Genomic DNA, 16,436 nt, shown 5'->3' on the forward strand with positions numbered 1-16,436 from the left:
TGCCTTCCATCTCAGATATAGGAGCAGGCTGTGAACACAAGGACCCTGCTGGATTAGTGCTATTCAGTTTAGCATTCAGAGGAACCTGCCTTCATCACAGTCAGACCACTGATCCATGTAGTCCAGTACTGTGTAGTATGACTACCGGTGGTTCTCCATGATCTTAGGCAGAGGAAGGTCTCGCACATCACATGGTACCTAATCTTTTTTAAAAATTGCAAATGCTAGGGGCCGAACCTCGGATCTGCATGCAAAGTATGTGCTCTACTACTGAGCTGTGGTCCTTACCCAACACCTAGCTACCATGGCTAATAATGAACCTGCAAATCCATTATTATTATTACCTTTATATCCTTCTTTTCCTCCAAGGAACTCAGGGTAGTGTACAAACATGGTCCTCCCCTCCCAGTTTTATCCTCACAACTCAATGAGGTAGGTTGGGCTGAGAGAGAGTGACTGGTTCAATGTAACACAGTGGGCTTCAGGGCTGAGCAGTGTCTCCCATGTCCCAGCCTGATACTCTAATCACTATACCACACTGTCCTTTTTCTTTCTTTCTTTCACAACATTGTGGAAAGCTGTTTCTGTGATTTCTGTAGTGCTGGAGGTTGATAAAAGTTTCCAGAGCAATGAAATTAAAGCAGACTGTCCTTTTTTTTTTTGCACTTCATTGCCATTTGATCCTGTTATTCACATTTTTCTCCCCTCAAGTTTTTATGTTTATAGATGTGAGCTGTGATTTGGTGGTGGATTTGGGGACACTCTGTGTAAAAAATAAGATTAGTGGAGAAAGAGATTTTACTTTTACTTTTCCTGGCTAATAACATGAGAAGAGCCCTGTTGGATCAGGCCAAAAGCCCGTCTAGTCCAGCATCCTCTTTCTCACAGGGGCCCATCAGATGCTTTCGGGAAACCCACAGGCAGGATCTGAATGCAACGCCCCCCTCTTGCAATTCCTTCAGCTGGAATCTATGAGCATATTCTATGGAATCTATGAGGATATAAATTCAGAAGAGCAAAATTACCACAGGCCTAACCACAAGTGCCAAAGACACTTGAAGAGAGACACTGCTTACAAGTGCCTGTACGCTAATGCTAGGAGCCTCCGAACCAAGATGGGAGAACTGGAGTGCTTGGTCTTAGAGAAGAGCATTGATATAGTGAGCATAACCGAGACCTGGTGGAATGGAGAAAACCAGTGGGATACGGTTATCCCTGGATATAAACTATATCGGAAGGACAGGGAAGGACGTATTGGTGGCGGAGTCGCTCTATACGTGAAAGAAGGCATTGAATCCGGCAAGCTCGAAACCCCAAAAGAGGCAGACTCCTCCACAGAATCATTGTGGGTGGTGATACCGTGCCCCAGGAGGGACTTAATACTGGGAACGATCTATCGTCCCCCTGATCAAAATGCTTAGGGAGACCTTGAGATGAGATATGAAATTGAGGAAGCATCCAAACTAGGAAATGTGGTACTAATGGGTGACTTCAACTACCCGGACATAGACTGGCTGCATATGTGTTCCAGTCATGACAAAGAAGCAAAGTTTCTAGATACTCTAAATGACTATTCCCTAGATCAGTTGGTCATGGAACCGACCAGAGGGATGGCAACCCTGGACTTAATCCTCAGTGGGGACCGGGACCTGGTGCGAGATGTAAGTGTTGTTGAACCGATTGGGAGCAGTGACCACAGTGCTATTAAATTAAACATACATGTAACTGGCCAATTGCCAAGAAAATCCAACACGGTCACATTTGACTTCAAAAGAGGAAACTTCACAAAAATGAGGGGATTGGTAAAAAGAAAGCTGAAAAACAAAGTCCAGAGGGTCACATCACTCGAAAATGCTTGGAAGTTGTTTAAAAACACTATATTAGAAGCTCAACTGGAGTGCATACCGCAGATCAGAAAAGGTACTGCCAGGGCCAAGAAGATGCCAGCATGGTTAACAAGCAAAGTCAAGGAAGCTCTTAGAGGCAAAAAGTCTTCCTTCAGAAAATGGAAGTCTTGTCCGAATGAAGAAAATAAAAAAGAACACAAACTCTGGCAAAAGAAATGCAAGAAGACAATAAGGGATGCTAAAAAGGAATTTGAGGAGCACATTGCTAAGAACATAAAAACCAACAACAAAAAATTCTATAAATACATTCAAAGCAGGAGACCATCTAGGGAGACGATTGGACCCTTGGATGATAAGGGAGTCAAAGGTGTACTAAAGAACGATAAGGAGATTGCAGAGAAGCTAAATGAATTCTTTGCATCTGTCTTCACAGTGGAAGATATAGGGCAGATCCCTGAACCTGAACTAACATTTGCAGGAAGGGATTCTGAGGAACTGAGACAAATAGTGGTAACGAGAGAGGAAGTTCTAAGCTTAATGGACAATATAAAAACTGACAAATCACCGGGCCCGGATGGCATCCACCCGAGAGTTCTCAAAGAACTCAAAGGTGAAATTGCTGATCTGCTAACTAAAATATGTAACTTGTCCCTCGGGTCCTCCTCCGTGCCTGAGGACTGGAAAGTGGCAAATGTAACGCCAATCTTCAAAAAGGGATCCAGAGGGGATCCCGGAAATTACAGGCCAGTTAGCTTAACTTCTGTCCCTGGAAAACTGGTAGAAAGTATTATTAAAGCTAGATTAACTAAGCACATAGAAGAACAAGCCTTGCTGAAGCAGAGCCAGCATGGCTTCTGCAAGGGAAAGTCCTGTCTCAGTAACCTATTAGAATTCTTTGAGAGTGTCAACAAGCATATAGATAGAGGTGATCCAGTGGACATAGTGTACTTAGACTTTCAAAAAGCGTTTGACAAGGTACCTCACCAAAGGCTTCTGAGGAAGCTTAGCAGTCATGGAATAAGAGGAGAGGTCCTCTTGTGGATAAGGAATTGGTTAAGAAGCAGAAAGCAGAGAGTAGGAATCAACGGACAGTTCTCCCAATGGAGGGCTGTAGAAAGTGGAGTCCCTCAAGGATCGGTATTGGGACCTGTACTTTTCAACTTGTTCATTAATGACCTAGAATTAGGAGTGAGCAGTGAAGTGGCCAAGTTTGCTGACGACACTAAATTATTCAGGGTTGTTAAAACAAAAAGGGATTGTGAAGAGCTCCAAAAAGACCTCTCCAAATTGAGTGAATGGGCGGAAAAATGGCAAATGCAATTCAATATAAACAAGTGTAAAATTATGCATATTGGAGCAAAAAATCTTAATTTCACATATACGCTCATGGGGTCTGAACTGGCGGTGACCGACCAGGAGAGAGACCTCGGGGTTGTAGTGGACAGCACGATGAAATGTCGACCCAGTGTGCGGCAGCTGTGAAAAAGGCAAATTCCATGCTAGCAATAATTAGGAAAGGTATTGAAAATAAAACAGCCGATATCATAATGCCGTTGTATAAATCTATGGTGCGGCCGCATTTGGAATACTGTGTACAGTTCTGGTCGCCTCATCTCAAAAAGGATATTCTAGAGTTGGAAAAGGTTCAGAAGAGGGCAACCAGAATGATCAAGGGGATGGAGTGACTCCCTTACGAGGAAAGGTTGCAGCATTTGGGGCTTTTTAGTTTAGAGAAAAGGCGGGTCAGAGGAGACATGATAGAAGTGTATAAAATTATGCATGGCATTGAGAAAGTGGATAGAGAAAAGTTCTTCTCCCTCTCTCATAATACTAGAACTCGTGGACATTCAAAGAAGCTGAATGTTGGAAGATTCAGGACAGACAAAAGGAAGTACTTCTTTACTCAGCGCATAGTTAAACTATGGAATTTGCTCCCACAAGATGCAGTAATGGCCACCAGCTTGGATGGCTTTAAAAGAAGATTAGACCAATTCATGGAGGACAGGGCTATCAATGGCTACTAGCCATGATGGCTGTGCTCTGCCACCCTAGTCAGAGGCAGCATGCTTCTGAAAACCAGTTGCCGGAAGCCTCAGGAGGGGAGAGTGTTCTTGCACTCGGGTCCTGCTTGCGGGCTTCCCCCAGGCACCTGGTTGGCCACTGTGAGAACAGGATGCTGGACTAGATGGGCCACTGGCCTGATCCAGCAGGCTCTTCTTATGTTCTTATGTTCTGTTAGACCATGAATTTGTTCATGGCTGCAATCCTACACGCTTACCTGGTAATAATTCCCACTGAACTCAGTGGGGCTTCTGAGTAGACCTGCATCAGATTACAGAATAAACCATTGAAGCTAGTGCTCTTCATATCTTGCTGTAGTAAATTCCAAAATTTAATTTTAAAGTGGTTGCTAAGGGACTCTGCACATGTTCAAGCACAGTTTTCCCTTGACTTCACATGCTCTGGGATTGGGTCCTGTCATATTCAGAGGTGGAGTCTATTGAGTAAAAGATAGGACATGTTTTGGACATTCATTTTTACAACCCTTCCTTCACTGGCAGTAGTGTAGTGGCAAATTCAGAAGTGCATGGTCCCTTCATGATAGTCACACCACACCCCCTCACAGCCATGCCCCCTTTCCCACTTTCTCTCCTCTCCCTGTCCTCTTGCAAGTCCACACTCCACTACAACAGATGTCCTTACGAGCCAATCAGCATGAAAGGGGAGGCTGTGTGTTAGCTACTGAGAAGAGTCTTCTCGGTGGCTGGCTTATCTCCTTTCACTCTGATTGGCTCCAATCAGCAGGAAAGGACAAGGGCTCTTCTCAGTGGCAAACACCCTTGGCTTTCATGCTGATTGACTTATACATAGGGTCCTGTCTGGGACCCTGCTCCCAAAAAAGTAGTGATCTACGACCCCTACCCCCTGCACGACCTTGCTCACTGGACTTCCAACAATGGCAGTAGATTTTCCTATCCTTGTAGGAATAATGAACGAGTATTTCTGCCCTACAGACATAACCTAAGACAGGCAGGCAGGCAGGCAGGCAAGCTGACAAAGCGTGGGTGCAGAAATGAATTACCCAAGGTCATTTTACCACGCGCTCTGCGCTTGCATCTACCAGCCCAGGAGCATTTATTCCCCACCCGTACACTTTTGGCTTTTGCCATGGCGTGGGTGGGTGATTCCACTCCTGAGATCCCCACCCCCACCAGCTGTTGTCCCTGCCTTGCAGGGTGGTGGTGGTGGAAAGAAGTTGGAAGGTGGCACTGGCAGGAGATCCGACCTCCACTGGCGACTAGTCTGCCTGGTGCGCGCCGACGAAGGAGGGGGGGGGGGAGAGCGAAGCAAAGCAGGAGGGCCAGGAGCCGGGCAGAAGGAGGCGGAGCTGGGCCTGGCGGTGCATTGTCTGCCGGGCTTAACCCCTCGCGTGCTGCGGATGGTTGGGGGGGGCTATGGAGACGGTAAGGGGTGGGAGTGGCGCGCGCGACGGGGGTGGGGTGGGGGAGAGTCCGGATCAAAGCTGGGGAAGGGAAAAACTTAGCGTGCGGTGGGAGGGGGCACCCGGCCGGCTGGCCACATTACCAAGAGAATCTGGAGAAGGCCAGGCCGTACGGTCCCCGAGGGCGGGATAGGGGACAAAGATCCCGGCAAGGGGGCCTGGAGACAAGAATGAGGTATCGAGGCCTCGGGGGTCAAGAAAGGTGGGTCCTGGAGGTAGAGGCAGGTGTGCCCCGAGTTGGAAGGGGATGGTACCAAGAGTATGGAGAGGGTGCTGCTGTGCCCTGGCATACAGAGCGCCCCTGGCACGCGGGGATCAAGGAGCCCAGCAGAAAAGCAAGATAGAGGAGGCTACGGAGATCTGAAGTTTCCTATAGGGAATGATCTGCGGCGGTTCTGAGGAAAGGAGTAGGACTGGTGGAGGAAAGGATCCCCCCCCAAAAAAACCCTTCCCTACAGCACGATCCCACGAAGAGAAGGCCCTGTAGGCCTTCAGCGGATCATCTGCGGGGTCTGCCTGTCCCTGGGGCATGCGCGTGCTCCTGCAAACCTGAGCAGGCTCAATTTTGTTTCCTTGCTTCGTGTTGTGCCTGTGACAAGATTTCCCAAAGGGTGTTTGTGCGTGTGTGTGTGTGAGTGAGTGACACTTTGCTTCTAGGGGGCGTGCCACCGCTACTCTTAACAATCCCTCTCCATAGGTACCGCCGCCCTGGCTCAGTCTACACAAGAGAGGTCGACTGGAAGTTCCAGCCCTCTCCGCCTTAGAGCGTCGTCCTCACCGCCCTTGGCCATCCCTGTGTGTTTCTCCCTGTATGTGTCTATGTCTTTGCTTCTGTGTAATGACTGCCTGCTTGTTTTAATTTTTTTTTATTTATTTCCGGCTCTTCACCCTAAGGTCCCAGGGTAAGGTCACAACAATTTATAATACAACATTAAAAACAGTTTAGAAATAAATTACAATGGCAAGAATAGGGTGGGCTCCCCAAAATATACATCTCAAGTGCCAAAGGCCGGGGTAAAGAAGTGTGTCTTCAGAATGTGACGAAAGCTGTGTAATGAAGATGCCAGGGCATACCTCCGTGGAGAGACAGCTCCACAGCCTAGGAGCTGTCACAGAGAATGCCCTCTCCTGGGCCACCATCACCACCCCAAGCTTCTGAGGGTGGTGGAACTACCAAGAGGGCCTCCTCTGCAGATCTCCCTCCCCTTCAATACTAGACAGGCACCATCCCTGTTGTCTTTTTGGCTCCTACTGAAGACTTTCCTCTTCCAACAAGCCTTTTAAGTAGAGGCCTTATCCCAGTCTGCGTCTGTGTTGGAATTGCTTTTTAAGATGTTTTTAAAGATGTTTTAATGTTTTTAATATGTTTTAAGATGTTTTGGTTTTAATATATTTTAAAGTGCTTTTATGATGTTTTCGCTTGCCGCCCTGAGCTCCTACTGGGAGGAAGGGCGGGATATAAAAAATAACAAATTAACACCGAGAGAGTCTGTAGGGAAGGAGGTGGACTTCCAGATATTTGCAGCCCAAGACATTTAGGGCGCAGCCAAACAACTAACATGGTTGCCCTTCTGGGTGTGTGATTGTGTGTGTGTGCACGTATAAGTGAGGAAGAACTTGGTACTGCTTCTATAGCCTAAATAGCACCAGATCTGTACAGGAAGACCCCTTCATCTGGCAAAACCCCTTATCCAGAGCCATTCGTGTGAGAGCCTCATTCCGCTTTGTTCCCATCTATTGATTTTGACTCTCTTTTTCCTCCCATGCAGGTGGAAGCAGTATCCTGCCCAGGCTTCCCGGTGGAAGCTGAAAGCAATGGCCCCTTTCCTCTGGAGGAGGATCCCAGCACCCCAAGGTACACCCTTACTGCTTTCTCCCATTCCTTTCCCTATCTCTGTAATCCCCGTGGGGCTACAGCGTTCCTATGCCAATTTACTTGGTAAGGAGGCTGAGTGAATTCAGCTGGGTCTTACTCCGGGATAAACCAGCACACAGGAGCAGACTGCTTGACGCTGAAGGACCTCAGCTGGATCCACTCTGATGTCAGTGGAACATGTAAGACTTTGATTTGACAGTTTTCTAAGACCTCAGGTCTCTGGGGGCAGGGGGCAGTCACAGAAATGCTCCCCTTAAGAAGGTTGCCCCCTCCCTATTTTCCAGGGTTTTATGCATTGTATTACATTTATATCCTATATTTTCTTCAAGGTGGCATACAAACATGGCTCTCCCCTTTCCCATGTAATTTCCACAACAACCCTGTGAGGGAGGTTAGTCTGTGAGGCAGTGACTGGCCCAAGTCACCCAGTGAGCTTCGTGGCTGGACCGGGGTTCAAACCCTGGTCTTCCACGTCCTAGTCTAACACTCTAACCATTCTCACACACTAGCTGTCTTTTACATGTTCTGGCATAACCCCCCTGGACTGTGCCCTCTGAGGTGGGGGCAGAATCACCCATGTACCTCATGAAAAATGGAAATGGACTGCCTTCAAGTCGATCCCGACTTATGGCGACCCTATGAGTTCATTGTAAGCGGTATTCAGAGGGGGTTTACCATGGCCTCCCTCTGAGGCTAGTCCTCCCCAGCTGGCTAGGGCCTGCTCAGCTTGCCACAGCTGCCCAAGCCAGCCCCTTCCTTGTCCGCAACTGCCAGCTGGGGGGCAACTGGGCTCCTTGGGACTATGCAGCTTGCCCACGGCTGCACAGGTGGCAGGGCATGTAACCCTTGAGCCGCTCACTGTGGGGGTGATCTTTAGCTGGCCCTTTGATGCCCAGGAGACATGAGCGGGGATTTGAACTCACAGACTCTGGACTCCCAGCCAGGCTGTCCTCCCCACCATAGCATCAGCCAAAGTGGAAATATTGGGGGAAGAACTCTTAGGTCCTTATTAGGACACACAGGCACATGATACCTTGAAATGACCATGGGCACCCTTTCTAACCTGGCCCCCTCTAGATATTTTGCAGCGCAACTCCCATGAGTCCCAGCCAGCACATAGCTGATGGGAGCTGTAGTCCAAAACATCTGGAGGGTGCCAGGTTGGGGAAGGCTGACTTTGGGTAATCACTTCCCATACCCATGTGCTGAGTCAAATAGCTACCTTCCCCTAGACTATCCTATTCTCAGGTAGGTATTTGATAAGGGGTTGCTTGGGAGAGTATGCTAAGACAGTGGGTGTGACGTCCTTCCCCGGCACCACCTGTGAAGCTCTCACTTGTGGCTACCAGCAGACAGGATCGTCAGGTTTATTCTTACCCTTTACAGCACTAGCACCGATCTCAAAAGATCTCACTGCTAGGCAGCACCACCTGACACTCTGTAACCCTTTTAGCCAATAGACTGTGCCTAGTCTCTGCCTGGCTATTCCGTTACCTTGTGTCAATGAGTATAGGTAATTTGTAACCCCCCCTGCAGCACCTTGACTCTGAAGCATACAGCCCTGGCTTTCTCTGTGGGACTGGATACACTTTCCTCCGATCTGCCGCTGCCACCATTTGATACAAACTGTTCAGCCTTGGTTACTTTGCTATTCCCCCTGGTATGTGTATCCCAGCTGAAGGAATCAGGCTTTTATTTAACCAAGAAATATTTATTAAGAATTAGAAATAACAAGATTACTTAAGGAATATTTTGCAAGCGTATGGTTTCATCTATATTCTGTTATGTACTTGACTTCTTACTAATTGCCTCAGAACTCCGACTCACTCTCAACAACAACAACAACCTCCAACACCACCTCACAGCCACCACCTCAATTCACCACCAAACCTCCACCCAGATTCAACTGTCATTCTTCCATTTATACTCCCAGCCATTCAAACGCTCAGACAATCCTTCAGCATTCTACTGCTCATGTACTCCCCCTCCTCTTTCACTCCACTTACCATATATCTTCCATATAACCAGCACTTACCATATTTACAATGTAAGCAGGAACATCACAGTGGGCTCTAGGACTTCTGGTCTCTCTAGGTCCGGGATGGGAAATTTTTTTGGCCCAGCAGGCCAGATCTTGATCTCCCCACCCCCCGCCCTGTAGGCCAGCTTTGAGAGGTAGATGGGGCCACCCACATGTCAATCATCAGATGTAATAATGACATCAAGTGATTAGCAGGTGGGTGGTCCTGCCCACCTGTACAAGTTGGGATGCAGGGTATGTGTGATAGTGACCAATCAGCTGGTGTGCAGAGCATTCAGTCCTGCTTTCTTCAGGGTTTGGATGCAGGAGAGAGTTCCCCATGGGGAACTGTCTCACACGCCTGAACCAAGCAGTACTGAACCCCTGCGCATCAGCTGATGTGCACGGAGTTCAATCCTGCTTGATCGCTATCTTCCCCCACCTCCACAGGCCAACTTTGACAGGCGGGTAGGGTTCCATCCTGCTTTCTGTGGGGTGTGAGGCAAGTGGGCATGACTTTTGGAAAATGGCCTCTCGGATCACATGGGGAAGTCTGGCAGACCAAGTTTAGCCCGTGAGGACGGAGGTTCTCCACCCTTGCTCTGGGTACCAGATCCTTTCAACCTTCCTGTATCACTCTTCTTAGGCTGCAGTCCTAACCCCACTTATCTGGGAGTGAACCCCACTGAATCCCATAGGACTTACTTCTGAGTAGACATGGGTAGGAGTGCACTCTTAGTTTGACAAGACACTCTTTGTGAAAAGACCGATAGGACTTTTGTGCCATCCCAACCCTAGTATTTTTTGTAGTGATGTTTTGTTTTATTTGTTTGTTTGTTTGTTTAGGGGCATGTGAGCTTTGTGTGATGAAGGTGCTGTATGATAGCCCTATATAAATGGCTTCTCATTTAGGTTCTCAGTTGTCAAATCACATTTCTCCTGGATGGAGCGAGAGGAGGAGAGGCAGCTGTCAGACTCGGGAGAGAGGCAAGAGCTGATGGTGATCAATGCAGGTAAAGGACGATTGATTGATTACACTGAGGGCGCCAGTGTGGTTTAGCGGTTAGAACTTTGGACTGGGGTTAGAGGAATCTTGCCACACATCCCCACTCAGCCACGGAGCTCACTTGGGTGGCCTTGGGCTAGTCACTTTTTCTCTCTTGGCCTTCACCAACCTTCATCTTGGTCCCTCTCAATACAACTCTCCAAAGGAGATGAGCAAAGCCATCCCAAAGAAAGAGAGATTCCTCCAACAAGAGGACTTTTCTTTATGCTTTTATATTTTGACTCTTTATCTCCAATCTACTGGGAAATTCCTTTTGCAGAAGTTACCGATTCTCCATGGTTTATGTATTCTTAGTCAGGTAGCACTTCAGAATTACAATAGCTGAGCATTTCAGTCTAAATAGTTTTCCTGGCTGGGCTGCTGAGGTCACCTGAATCTAAATCAACTGGAAGACTGGCATTGTGTAAACTAGTTCCAGAGCGTATCGGGAGTGCTAACCAAAAATTTACAAATAATACAAATGAATACAAAGACTTTTTCTCCATGAGGATAAAGTATGGCCACAGACTTTTTAGTATCTGATGCAATATGGGGGTGGGGGGACTGGGGAAAGAAGGGGAATGAAATGGAGTATCCAGGAAGAGGGTTTGGCCAGAAGCACACTGTGCTGCCACATTTTGTTGCAGATCCCACGTGCAATAATGGGGTCTTCCAAGCCAACATTATAAAGTGCTTTCAAACTCACAAGTAGTGAGAACCAATGGTTATCTGACTGGGGTTTCCAGTGGAATGTGTGTGTGCAGCCTCTATACCTCCCCTGTATCCTCAACAAGGACTCCTGTGCTTGGGCCCAGACGCAGGTCTGTGTATGTTCCACGCTTACAAATATTTGCACCAAGGGGAAAAAACCCAGATTGTGTAACTTGTTGAATGCTGCAAATGTATAATTTATTCCTCTTCTAGTTTTAGGGAGGAGCAAGGAGGTATATAAGACATAAGAAGATATATACAGCATGTTGTTAAATTGATATGTTTGCTGCCTTGGACTCCTTCGAGAGGAAGGTGGGATATAAATTCAGTAAAGAAATAAAAAATAAATAAAATAAAAACATAATTTGGAACATAATTTGATGAACATTTTGAAAAATGAATGTATGCTTTAAAAAAAATGCCATATGCCTCTGTATACCACTTGCTGGGGGGACAGTACTTGTGGGCTTCCCATAGGCATCATAGGAATCACAAGTCCTGCTTGTGGGCTTCTCAAGACATCTGGCTGGCCACTGTGAGAACACAATGCTGGAGTAGATGGGCCCTTGGCCTGATCCAGTGGGAGAGCTCTCCTTATGTTCATGATACTCTTTTCCCCCACCAGGCTCTGACACACCAAGTGAGGAAGAGGAGGAAATGGTGGAGGAAGGTGAGGAGCAAGAGACCAGGCCTTGCCCCAAAAGCTGTGATTGCCCTCAAGTGGCACCGGGGCAGAAGGACGCTGAAGCATCTGTCAGAGCAGACCCTCGACCGTTCCACTGCTCAGAGTGTGGCAAGGGATTTGCCCAGAGCTCAAACCTGGTGAAACATCAGCGGATCCACACAGGGGAACGCCCATTCCGCTGCCCTGAATGCGGCCGTGGCTTCAGCTGGAGCTCCTCGCTGGCGGAGCACCTCAAGGCACATGGTGGGCGCCGTCCCCACGCATGCGGAGAATGTGGAAAACGCTTCGCCCGTGGCTCTACGCTGGCAGAGCATCAGCGGGTGCACACGGGGGAGAAGCCCTTCCGGTGCCAACAGTGTGGGGCCCGTTTCTCACAGAGTTCCACCCTGGCGCACCACTTGCGTACGCATTCGGGCGAGCGCCCCCACACTTGCCCCGATTGCGGGAAGCGATTCGGGCGCAAGTCTACCCTCGTCACTCACCGGCGGACTCACACTGGTGAGAAGCCCTACCTCTGCAGGGAGTGCGGCCGCTGTTTCGGCGTCAGCTCTGATCTTGCCAAGCACATGCGCAACCATCGCACTAATGGCAGTAGCTGGAGAAATACCACAGTAGAGGTGCATCGCCCAACTCCAGTGCCATTTGCAGATCAGGGCACCCAGCAAAATGAAGAAGCTTCTCCGAAGAGTTCAGAAGTGGCCGGGCAGCAAAATAATTGCATAGAGGGGGACTGGGAGAAATCGTATATGTGCTCTGAGTGTGGGGATGGCTTCAGCCAGAGTTCAGAGTTGATGATGCATCAGAGGATCCATCTGAGTGAGGTTGCTAACTGCTGCCATCAGTGTGGAGAAGTTTTCCCTGACCAGTCAGAACTAGATGCTCATGTGGCAAGTCATGGTATGGAGAAGAAGCCCTACAAATGCTCTGACTGTTATGCATGCTTCTCCAAAAGCTCTGCCCTCAAGATACATCAGAGAGTACACCTTGGAGAAGTGTCCCACATTTGCCCCCAATGTGGAGAGAACTTCCCCAGCAGTTCTGGCTTGGAGCAGCACCAGAGTATGCACAACAGGGAGGAGAATCCCTTTAAGTGTCTGGAGTGTGGGGCCTGCTTTGCTGAGACTGCTGCTCTTGCTTCACACCAGAGAATCCACCTGGATGTGGAATCCTATTCCTGCCCCAAGTGTGAGAAAACATTTCCTGATGGTGACGAGCTGGCACTTCACCGAGTGAGTCACACTGGCAAAGGAGGCGAGGAAGAGAAGCCTTATAAATGCCCTATCTGCAGTGCTTGCTTCCCTAACAGCAGTGTTCTCACGACACATAAGATGAACCACGGGGTAGAAGAAAGATCCCACAGCTGTCACCAATGCTGTGAAACATTCCCTAGTAACTCACAGCTTGTGATTCACCAGCTGAGCCACCCAGCAGAGGCCGCCTTGGACAAGCCGTATTCGTGCACAGTATGCAGCAAGACATTTGCGCTCTTTGCCACATTGGCAGCACACGAGCGTACCCACATGTCTGACGATGATGCCTACCGTTGCCCGACATGCGGCGAACGTTTTCCAGATAGCGGCAAGCTTGGGAGGCACCAGCGACGCCACTTGGGGGAGGAGAGGCCTTTTCGGTGTCCGGCTTGTGGCAAGGGCTTTGTGCTGCTTTCCGGGCTGCGGCAGCACCAACGCGACCCTCCGGCCCGGTGTCCTCAGTGTGGCGAGACCTTTGTGTGGCGCTGCCGACTTACCGAACACCGACGCAACTGCCACCCAGCTGAGCGCCCCTATAAATGCCCTGAGTGCGGCAAGGGCTTTGCACAGAGTTCGAAGCTCCTGCGGCACCAGGTGACACATACTGGCGAGAAGCCATTTAAGTGTCCTGACTGTGGCAAAATCTTTAGCCAAAGCTCCAATCTGGCTGAACACCGGCGCACGCATGCCCCTGGCAAGGCCCACTCTTGTGCCATCTGTGGCAAGGCTTTTGCCCTGGGTTCCTATTTAGCCAAGCATCAGGCCACCCACACAGGTGCCCGTCCTTTCCGGTGCACCGAATGTGGCAAGGGTTTCCGGCAAAGCTCCAACCTCATCCAGCACCAGCGTACGCACACAGGCGAGAGACCCTATGTTTGTGCCTCCTGTGGCAAATCCTTCACCCAAAACTCACACCTGGTCAAGCACCGGCGGGTTCACACAGCCGAAAGGCCGTACCGCTGCCCTGTCTGTGGCAAGAGTTTTCGGCAGCGTGGCAATCTTGCTGAACACCAGCACCAGCATGCTGGCACTCGCCCTTATGTCTGTAGTGCTTGCGGGAAGTCATTCCGGTGGAGTTCAGCTTTCTCTAAACACCAGCGTACTCACCTTGCCCCCTGACCTCTGACCCTGTGAGACAGGGAGGAAAGCAGGAAGCTCTTCCCCTATATTTGGCCTTCTCCAAGTACCAACAGATTTTCCTACAGCAAAACAGGAAATCCTTCTCTGTGGAGTTGTCTGACTTCAGACCAAATGGGAAACCCTTCCTGTGAAGCTTGGTATTCTTCAAGTACCAACGGACTTGAATTGTGCCCTGATCCTGACAAAATCATTACCTCTCAGCCCAAACGTTGCTTCTTCACAGTAACCTTGAATATATCCTTTTGCATCCTGTCCCCGAGGCCTGGTCTTCACCGAAACAGGAAATGTATTTTGAAACTCTAGTGGTGCCGACAGAATCACTCTTTCCAAACTGTTGACTCTAGGATTTCAATTTAACTCCCTTCCTCTAAATTTGCCCTATGACCCTGATGCTTTCTGGAGTTTTCCCAAGAGAGTAAATCTCATAGATTTTTGTCTCATTCTCTGAGTATCACTAATCTCTGATATAATGCCCTGGTTAATTTCCTAACCTCTGATCTCCCAATTCTTAACTTTAAATTTACTTTAATTTTCAGTAGACCTTATTGATCAGAATTCATCTGAAATTTGATCTTTAACCTTGTGAGACTCCTGTTTATTTCAAAGCCTGAAATCCCCATGTTCATCGCTGAGCTAGTTTTATTCCCCAGATGCACGTTTGTTTCACCCTCCAGTCACAAGAGAAGTGAAGGACATTGAAGCTAGCCATTGTCCATTGAATTTGAACCCAGGCCTTTAGTCCCTAACTTGTCTCCAACAGCCAATTGGAGCCTGTGAAATATACCATATTCTTCTGTTTTTGAACAGCATGAGCTTGGTGAAGTGGGGGTGGGATGAGGATAGCCGGAACTCTCTTTTGTAAAATTGGGGAAATGCTTGAGAAGGTTTGTTTATTTTTCTGTCACATTTGTCCTGCTCTTCCTGTAGGAAACTCAGGACAGGTCTTTTGGGGTTGGTTACCCCATTTTGACCCTCCGTTGCGCAGAGTGGTAAGCAGTGGTAACGCAGCTGAAGCTCTGCTCACGGCTGGAGTTCGATTCCAACGGAAGGAGGAAGTCGAATTTCCGGTAAAAGGGGTCAAGGTCCACTCAGCCTTCCATCCATCTGTGGTCGGTAAAATGAGTACCCGGCATATGCTGGGGGGTAAAGAAAGACCGGGGAAGGAACTGGCAATCCCACCCCATATATATGGTCTGCCTAGTAAACGTCGCAAGACGTCACCCTAAGAGTCGGAAACGACTTGCACTATAAGTGCGGGGACACCTTCATCTTTACCTTTTTTACCCCATTTTATCTTCACAATAGTCCTCTGAGGTGGTGTGGCCTGTTTTTTGCCCAGATTTACCCAACCAACTTTGTGGCTAGGTGGGGATTTGGGCCCAGGTCTCCTCGGTCCAGGTGGGAGGACTTCTGCCCTCGTCAAAGCTGGTTGGAGAAGGACTGCATGGCATTTCTGCCCTCATATCACTGTTCCCTCTACTCTGAGGCTCCATCTGCACTATACATTTAAAGTAGTATCATACCACTTTAAACAGTCATGGGTTCCCCCAAAGAATCCTGGGAACTGTAGTTAGTGAAGGATTCCAAGAGTTATTAGGGTACCCCATTCCCCTCACAGATCTACAGTTCTCAGAGTGGTTTAACCATCAGTCCCTCTTCCCAGGGAACTCTGCGAGGAACAGAGGTCTCCTAACAACTCTCAGTGCTCTTAACAAACCATAGTTCCCAGAAACCCTTGTGGGAAAGCCATAACTGTTGAAAGTGGTATGGTACTGCTTTGAATGTGTAGTGCAGCTGGGGCCTGAATCTGCGCTGAAGCCTCTACGCCAGGGGGTGGGGAAACCTGTAGTCCTCTAGATCAGCCTTTCCCAACCAGTGTGCCTCCAGATGTTGTTGGACCACAACTCCCATCAGCCTCAGCCAGCATTGACAATAGTCAGGAAAGATGGGAATTGTGGTCCAGCAACATCTGGAGGCACACTGGTTGGGAAAGGCTGCTCTAGATATTGGTCTTCAACTCCCATCAGGTTCAGCATTTCTAGTGGCCAGGGATGTTGGGAGTAGTGGTCCAGCAATATCTGGAGGCTCACAGGTTTTCCACCCCAGCTCTGTGCTCTGCTAGGTCTGCCCCAGTTCCCATAGCTTCTCTGTGGGTGTAGAAAGAGTTAGTCTGTCAATAATGCCCTTTCCTAATAGGAGTTCTTGTCTTCTGGTTCTCCCATGGAATTCTGGGCAGCCATTTTTCACGAGGAATCAGTCCAGCTGGGACTGAGGAGGCAAGGTCTAAGCCGGCAATGGAGAACCTGCAACCTTCCAGGTGATGTTGAACTTCAGTTCCCAACAACCCCAGGGCCACAGCA

The 16,436-nt window shown here is 48.7% G+C and overlaps 1 protein-coding gene across 5 annotated transcripts; it reads left to right on the forward strand.

Annotated features, from left to right (window-relative positions):
- Positions 1-5,223: 5,223 nt before the first annotated feature.
- LOC133366003 (zinc finger protein 208-like) lies at positions 5,224-14,516 on the forward strand. Of its 5 annotated transcripts, none has more exons than XM_061588601.1 (4): positions 5,224-5,311; positions 7,119-7,204; positions 10,158-10,258; positions 11,627-14,516. In XM_061588601.1, exons 1-4 carry the CDS (start codon positions 5,303-5,305, stop codon positions 14,053-14,055), a joined length of 2,625 nt encoding a protein of 874 aa, XP_061444585.1. In that variant the 5' UTR covers positions 5,224-5,302; the 3' UTR covers positions 14,056-14,516. The 5 variants fall into 5 exon arrangements, with proteins under 5 accessions (XP_061444585.1, XP_061444587.1, XP_061444588.1 ...); XM_061588603.1 differs by lacking the exon at positions 5,224-5,311 and adding an exon at positions 5,412-5,551; XM_061588604.1 differs by lacking the exon at positions 5,224-5,311 and adding an exon at positions 5,412-5,524.
- Positions 14,517-16,436: the final 1,920 nt, after the last annotated feature.

Source organism: Rhineura floridana, chromosome 11 (assembly GCF_030035675.1).
Source record: "Rhineura floridana isolate rRhiFlo1 chromosome 11, rRhiFlo1.hap2, whole genome shotgun sequence".
NCBI lineage: Eukaryota > Metazoa > Chordata > Lepidosauria > Squamata > Rhineuridae > Rhineura > Rhineura floridana.

What these genes read in the sequence shown, in the direction of transcription:
- LOC133366003 (XM_061588601.1), top strand. An exon ending in GAGGATCCCAGCACCCCAAG is followed by an intron (nt 7,205 to 10,157) that starts GTACACCCTTAC and finishes CTTCTCATTTAG; the next exon opens with GTTCTCAGTTGTCAAATCAC. An exon ending in GCTGATGGTGATCAATGCAG is followed by an intron (nt 10,259 to 11,626) that starts GTAAAGGACGAT and finishes TTCCCCCACCAG; the next exon opens with GCTCTGACACACCAAGTGAG.